Source organism: Arachis duranensis, chromosome 2, assembly GCF_000817695.3.
Source record: "Arachis duranensis cultivar V14167 chromosome 2, aradu.V14167.gnm2.J7QH, whole genome shotgun sequence".
In the NCBI taxonomy this organism is placed as follows: domain Eukaryota; kingdom Viridiplantae; phylum Streptophyta; class Magnoliopsida; order Fabales; family Fabaceae; genus Arachis; species Arachis duranensis.
The window spans coordinates 76,196,724-76,204,575 of record NC_029773.3 but is presented as its reverse complement, the minus strand read 5'-3'; the positions used below and the strand labels follow the sequence as shown (position 1 = coordinate 76,204,575).

General features: G+C 35.7%; 1 protein-coding gene and 1 long non-coding RNA gene across 2 annotated transcripts; both read left to right on the top strand.

The window, feature by feature from the left end:
- The first annotated feature begins 669 nt into the window (after positions 1-669).
- LOC107475027 (pentatricopeptide repeat-containing protein At5g38730) lies at positions 670-4,831 on the top strand. The gene is made up of 2 exons (XM_016094670.3): positions 670-946; positions 2,979-4,831. Exon 2 carries the CDS (start codon positions 2,990-2,992, stop codon positions 4,796-4,798), a length of 1,809 nt encoding a protein of 602 aa, XP_015950156.1. The 5' UTR covers positions 670-946; positions 2,979-2,989; the 3' UTR covers positions 4,799-4,831.
- Positions 4,832-6,216: 1,385 nt separating this feature from the next.
- On the top strand, positions 6,217-6,993 carry LOC107475118 (uncharacterized). The gene is made up of 2 exons (XR_001589438.3): positions 6,217-6,264; positions 6,697-6,993. It is a non-coding gene; the product is annotated as an uncharacterized LOC107475118 (long non-coding RNA).
- Positions 6,994-7,852: the final 859 nt, after the last annotated feature.

The window sequence follows — 7,852 nt, the reverse complement described above, 5'->3', positions numbered from 1 at the left end:
GGAGTTGGCCGTGAGAGACATTCTATTTATGGCCTGGAGCGCCTGCCTCGTTGTGGAGCTGTTGGTGGGCTTTGGAGTTGCCGGCGAGTGCGGCGGACTTGAGAGCGAGGGCAGCGACGACGAAGGGTTGGAGGCAGTTGATGGAGTGCTTGAAAACAGTGAAAAAGTGTGAAATCTGAACAGCAAGGTCAGAGAGTACCTCGATCTCGTGATGGTGCGAAGAAGCAGATTGGGAACGTGAAAGACTAGGTTGGGGAGGGACGATTGGTGCGGTACCAAAATAGAGGCCGGGGACAGAGAGAATTGAGGAAAGCTTGCTTGTGAGGGAGAGAAGGGAAAGGGAAACGACAGATTGGAGAAGGGGAAAGAAAAGGGTTGGGGAAGGAAAATGAAAGGTTCGGAAAAGGGGTGAGGTTTAGTGTGTTTTATTTATTTATTTATTTTTTTAAATAAACGTAAAATTACGTGGTTTCCAATGTTCCTTTCTTTTCTTTTTTTCACTTCTCAAGATTTTCACGAATGAAAAATTTTTCAAAGACTAACTACTATGAATCTCAAAGTGTAATTTCAACAATGAATTTAAAGAATTATTAATTTCAGAGATTACTTTAAAGGCTTGTGTGCAAACTTCAAAGACTATTTTAAGACTTATCTCAATTAGTCTCAAACACACGAAGAAAGAAAAGAAAGAAGACGGGAAACAAAGAAAAGATACTGAGGGAAGGAAGAAGAGGGAGGAGAGAAGGGGAAGTGGTTGCCGACAAAGGGTCTCCACCATTGCTGGACCGCCGACTAGTCTGGGAGGAGAGAGAGAAAATCGCAGAGAGAGAGAAACAGAGCAACGAAGGAAGGAGAAGAATCGAAGGAGAAATAGGGGACGGGGAGGGCGACGACCGACGACCCCATTACCGTCGTCGCTGAATCGCTGGCCATCTGCAGCCTGAAGGTAGGCCGTTTTCGTTACCTCCGTTTGACTGCTTAGGTTTATTCAGGCTTTGTTTGATTCTTTGATACTTTACCTGCAGTTCTATTTTTCTTTCCTTGATAACAATACTGTGATTTTAGATTTAGGTGGTTTATTTTCTTTAAATTTATTTGGATATTTGAGACTGAGATTTGGCTACTTAGGGTTAGTTTGATGGGTTTTTTTTTACACTGATTTGGCTGTAATTTTACTAGTATTTTTGACATCATTTGACACTTTTGGCTATTTAGGCAGTTAGGTTTAGTTTGATTGTTAATTATTTGAAGTTTTTGTTTCGTAATATGTAACAATGTGAGTACCCTTATTCTGCCATTGATGAGCTCCTGGTTTTTTTATTCCTATTTTGTTTTATTTTTTATTTTTTAAAACAGGGCGGGGTTTATACTTTATACGCAACTAACACTGCTGAATCAAATTCATTTGACCTTTCAATCTTAATACTCTTTGCTCTGAACTCTTACTTTGATAAGTGTTTTTGGTTCTGTTTCTTTAACTGGGTATGTTTTCTTTGAGATCATAGTTGACCGTGTTTGCATTCTTTTTATGCTTGCCTATGACATTTTAAATTTTTGCTCTTGCAATGGCTTCATGAAATAATTATTGCTTACCTAAGGAACTCGGTCCATTATGTTTATCATATGTGCAATTCAAATGAGTGGCTTTTAAATTAAGAAAAATAAATAATTGCTAATGATATTCATTTGCTAAGAGCTGATCACAAACATAGTTTTTTGAAGAGATTTTAGAATATCTTTTGTATGGCACTAGTTTTTCAAATGGTCAAGCAATGATGTTCTGGTCTTGATGGCATATAAAAGACTGCAATTTTTACCTTAGCTAGCAATGGTGTTCTGTCTTTCAGATGAGACTTCAACACCACTAAAATTTGTTAGACTAAGTGTGGAGCTAGAAAGAGAACATCAATGGTGTTAGACTAAAGTGATTGGAATTGGAGAATTTGAGTATATTTGTTATGAGAATTTTGGTAGATCGTTTATGTTTTCTTGTGGTTGTTTGATGATTGATAGTTGTGCAAATTTAATGAAATTGAACACTAAGTTGTGGTTGAACTGTGATTAATTAGCTCGACTTTATGTTGTCAATACTTGATATGTATTCTTGAGTGGTTCTAAAGTTTGAGAATAGATTTTTAAATGGATTAGTTAATTTTAACTTCTAGGGTTCAAAACTTCTAATTAAACATAAAAGATGTTTAAGAGTTAAGGTGGTGAATTAAGAAAGACTAAACATCATATAGTTGGTTTCTTATGGAAGCTGAACTTTATATTGACTAAACACTTTTGTTGTGGAAATTCTATTAAGGAAGCTAAACTTTATATATGTTGTTTCTAATTATTTTTGTTTTCATTCTTCACATTTGTAGGGGTGCAAAATTGTTGACATATGCTAGACCTTATATTGACTATATCATGCTAGAAGAGTCATGGATTTATAACCTTATGACACTAGTTTATGTTAGGAAAAAACTTATATTTAGTTGAATCTGTAGAACTGTAATTCTATTTTGTTGTAAAATCCCAATTACATGTAAGAGATTTTTTAATTATTTATATTATTATATAAATATTGAGTTAGCTTGTTAAGGAAATAATTTGATATATTAATTATTTAAAAAAGTGTTGTTGCAAAATGAATTTTCTGTTTTTGTAACAAAAAGAATAAAAAAGTTACAAAAACAAGTAATATTTTGTAATAGAATATTATGACACGAAAGTTTAAATTGTTACAAAAAAGTTCTACATGTCAAAAATTGTTACCAATTTTGTAACAAATTTTAACTTTTGTATAAAAAAATTGTTACAAAATATTACTTTGTTTTGCAAAATTTCGGTTTTTGTTGCAAAAAATTTTTGAAATGGGATTTACCGCAACAATTCTGTAACAATTTTACTTTTGTTCAAAATTATTTAGTAACGAAATTAACAATTATTGTAACAACTTTTTTTGATACAAATATTGCCTTTTCTTATAGTGTGATGATGGATGGAAATCAAATCAATGAGGGATATGGTTTCCGCTGGGAGTCACAGCCAATTCTTAATTCGCAGCATGTGCGCGGTAGTTGTGAAGGGTCACTGGTGCACTCTCTTGAAGTCGAAGAATGGCACTTCTTGTTCAGCTCTCACTCCTACGCCCGTTCATAACGTCCTCCTGCAGCTCTCACTCCATGGTTATGGGCCCACACATTCCTTCCCTTTCTTCAAGTGGGTCCAGTCAATCCCAAACTATACCCACTCCTTGCACTGCTCGTGGGCCATGGTTCACATTCTTGCCAAGCACAAGCACTTCAGAGATGCACAACACTTGCTCGAGAAAATTTCCCAGAGGGATTTCCTCTCCTCGCCTTCGGTTTTGATGTCTCTCATCAGGTCCCATGAGGACACGGAGGTAAATTCACAAGTGCTGAGCTGGCTTGTAATAATTTATGCAAGGTCGAAACCAGCCCTGCAGGATGCTGTTCAGGTTTTTGAGTATATGAGGGTTTCTGGGCTTAAGCCACACTTGCATGCCTGCACTGTGCTGTTGAATTCTTTGGTTAAAGATGGGGTTGTTAACTTGGTGTGGAAGGTTTACAAGGGAATGGTTCAAGTAGGGCTTTTCAGTAATGTTTATATCTACAATTGCTTGATTCATGCTTGTTCAAGGTCACGTGACATAGAGCGTGCAGAGAAGTTGTTGAACGAGATGGAGGAAAAGGGTGTAGTTCCTGATATCTTCACTTACAATACTTTGATTTCATTGTATTGCAAGAAGGGTATGCACTATGAGGCTTTAACAGTACTTGATAGAATGGAAAGAGAAGGGATAGGTCTTGACATTGTTAGTTACAATTCTCTTATCCATGGTTTTTGTAAAGAAGGTAGGATGAGGGAAGCTATGAGGATGTTTAGTGAGATGAAGAACAATGTGACTCCGAATCAAGTGACTTATACTACATTGATTGATGGGTATTCTAAGGTGAATGAGCTCGGGCAAGCTTTGAAGTTGCACAAGTTGATGCAGGCTGAGGGGTTGGACCCTGGAGTTGTCACTTATAACTCGATTCTGCGCAAGCTATGTCAGGATGGCAGGATAAGGGACGCAAACAAATTGTTGACTGAGATGAGCGAAAGGAAACTCCAAGCTGATAATATCACATGTAACACGTTGATTAATGCTTACTGCAAGATAGGAGATTTGAAATCTGCTCTGAAGTTCAAGAATAAGATGTTGGAAGCTGGGCTGAAGCCTGATCCATTTACATACAAGGCACTGATACACGGGTTCTGCAGGGTAAATGAACTGGAAAGTGCAAAGGAGCATCTTTTTGGCATGCTTGATGCTGGAATTTCACCAAATTACTCTACGTACTCATGGATTGTGGATGGACTTTGCAAGAAGAACAACATGGATGCAGTTCTAGCACTGCCAGATGAGTTTTTAAGCAGAGGCCTTTGCCTTGATGTTTCAGTATATAGGGCACTGATTAGAAGGTTATGCAAACTAGAAAAGATTGCATGTGCTGAGAAGTTATTGAATCATATGGAAGGAAAAGGTATATCAGCTGATAGCGTTATTTACACTAGTATCGCCTATGCTTACTGGAAAGCAGGGAATACAAATGCTGCATCAAATGTGTTAGTTGAGATGGCTAGGAAGAGGTTGATGATAACAATCAAACTCTATAGATGTATTAGGGGTGCTGATGATAATAGTGAAAGCAAAGTGTTACAGATATTCTGGGATCATGTAGTGGATTTAGGTCTGATGTCAAGAAATACAATGAATAAGATACAACAGATGGCAATATGATAATAAATTCGTCTTATTTTCAGTTGATTGCAACTGCTGTGTGATGTCTACAAAAACCATCTTCATATTTTGACTAGATGACAAATTGATTATTGTATAGCATTAAGTGGCCACCTATATATTCTCCTATCTCTTCATTCTGTGTCTCACCTGCTCTTTGCCGCCTCCCTCTGCTGTAGCTCTCTGATGCTATTTGGTTAGGGTTCAGAGAGAAGGTACTGGTGGGCAGATTTCTGGGAGTGATTTGTGGGATTCACTAGAAGATGGGTTTAGCTTTGCAAGTTGGATTTCTCTCTTCCCTCTGATTCTCTGAGCTGATGATGGTGGCGGTGAAGATCAAATTAAATTTCGGAGGTTAGTAGGCATTAGATTGATTTAGGATTTCTCATGTATCCTAGAAATTGTAGGCATTAGATTAATTTTGGTTTTCTAATGTGTCATGAACTTCAAAGAAATGCTTCTAGTATTTGTGATTGGTTTCCTGTGTTATTTCCTCATGAGTTTCATGGTAGATTGATTATTAAGGTAGCGTTTGTATTGGGACGGAGAATGGGAGACTAGGACTCAGTATCATGTTTGTTGGCCCAGAGACGGATACTAAAATTTCAGTCTCTGTCTCCAAAATTTCAATATTTCAGTATCCCTAAAAAGTAGGGACACAGGAGACTGAAATTTTTGGGGACGAAGACTAAAACTTTAATAACATTTTATACCTAAAATATTCCTATTTCAATTAATTAATTCCAACTTAATCTTTTGTGTAAATTAAATTAGAGCTTCATTCTTATTTCAGTCTCTGTCTCCCACTTCACACCAAACACAATACTGAGACTTATTTCATTCCCTGTCTCTAAATTTTTATCTCTCTTTCAAATGCTACCTAAGATCTTATTTACTGTTTCATTAGTTATTCTGTTGAATTGTTTTTTATTTCTTCAATTTTTTCATGGATGGGTCTAGAGCTTGGTCATTGGATGAAGTTTTTAATAATTCTTCTTCCACTGATGAAATTTAACTGGTTTGTTGGATTTAATTGATCCCAAATTTTCAGGATACTAGCTATGGTTTTGTTTGTTGATTTGGGTTCACATTGAAGGTTTCCTTTTCTTCTTTTCTTTTTGATAGGGTTTCGGTTACTAGCTATGTGGTCTTTTTGACCAGTTAGATTTAAGCAATTTGTTAGATTTAATTGATCATATAGATTAATTTTGTTGTCTCATTATTGTTGAGTTTATTCAACTACTTTGCTGGTCTGTTGTATTATTTCTTAATTTTCTTTTGCTTGTGTATGATTCATGTGTCCTGGAGATACCCATTTTTCCTGCTGGTATGGTTCCTCTTACCTACTGTACTTTGGGCATAAGTTGATAATTTGTTTTTGTGATCATTCATACCCGGTGAAAATTAAGGGCTGATTTTGCAAGGCTTCCATTCACGGAAACTTAACTAGTTGGGATTTCAGATTTGTAAATACATTTATCAATAAAAAATAATAAAAAGATATGCTGTTATTTTCTGAAGTCATGGAGTCATGATTTCAACAAATAAAATATCTAATGATCAATAGTTGTTTGTCACCTAAACTAAGGTGATTTGTTTGTTTAGAAATTTTGTATTAAAACTATTCCTCCAAGCAATAAAACTTCGCCCTCCCCAAAAAAAGAAGTAATAATGGTGATAACTATGGTCGTCTCCCCGCAGCCACTCCCCCTTCTTTTTCTCCCATATGGTTTTGTTTACTTTGGTTGAGAATAAATGCTTGGTTTTCAAATTCATAAGGAGTGGTTGGTAGGTTACTTGATTGCTAGCTATTAATTCACGTAATGATTCTTCTGCTTAAAATGAATCATCAAATTGCTATTATGATATGATAAAGAGTTTCCATGCATAATTTACAGAGTGAAGTGAAATCGTCCTGGGCAACTTCATCATTCAAATCTCGGGAAACTTATTGGATACTGCCTTGAAGGGGATAACTGGCTTCTGGTGTATGAGTACATGCCCAAAAGAAACTTGGAAAATCACTTATTTCATAGTATTTTCGCTGTTGTTGCTTAGTTACTACTAATAATATCACATGAATCTTGGCTTGGTCCAGTAATTAACTAATGTGGAAGATTGAATTGCATGCAAAGGAGGACAAAACGCTTCCTTGGGCAACAAGAATCAAAGTTGCTATTGGTGTTGCTTGAGGACTAACCTTCCTACATGAATCTAAGCAACAAGTTTTCTACTGAGATGCATAGTTTTTTTTATATTGCGGATGGCAATTCATGACTGTGAGCCAAAAATCCGTCATAAAGTTATAGTGGATGGCGTTGCGGAATATGACGAAAATGGCGGATTACTTAAAAAATACACATATATGTACTACAAAAAATAATACAGAAAAATTGTAAATATAATAAATTATAAAATCTATCTATATAAGCAATTTTTTAGTCATAAAACATCCAATTAATGTAGCAAATATAGTAGTAAATTTAGCAAATAAATATAACATCAAATGTAAATCATAACTTAAAAGTCATAAGCAAGTCATAAAATAAAAGACATAAAACATAAAAACTATGAATCATCTACATTCTAGCTCTCATCAAATTCATCCAAATTAACACGATTATTATCATGTCTCTCTGTGCCTTCATCATCTTGTGATTCAGTATCATTAAATTGAATCTCCTTTTCTTGTTCTTCATTTTCAGAATCTTCTTCATCTTCAAATTTTGGTTCTTCTTCCTTCACAATTACTGCATTTCCTTTTCATTTTTTTGAAGCCTTAGACCGACTTGGTCCACTATTTGCACCACCCCTTGTAGGTTCCTTTTTTTTTCTATTTTGTTGTCTTCTCCTAGTATTTGTCGTAGGCTCATATCCCACCATTGCTTCAAACACAATTCCAACTCAATGTTGTCATCTGGATGAACTAAATCAGCATCATCATCCACATTATCATCATCTCGAAAGGTGGCAGTCCTAATTTCTCAAACTAACCACTCATTACACTCATCAATGTCATTGAGTGCAATAGGGTCAACTTCATCTTTAAGGTTG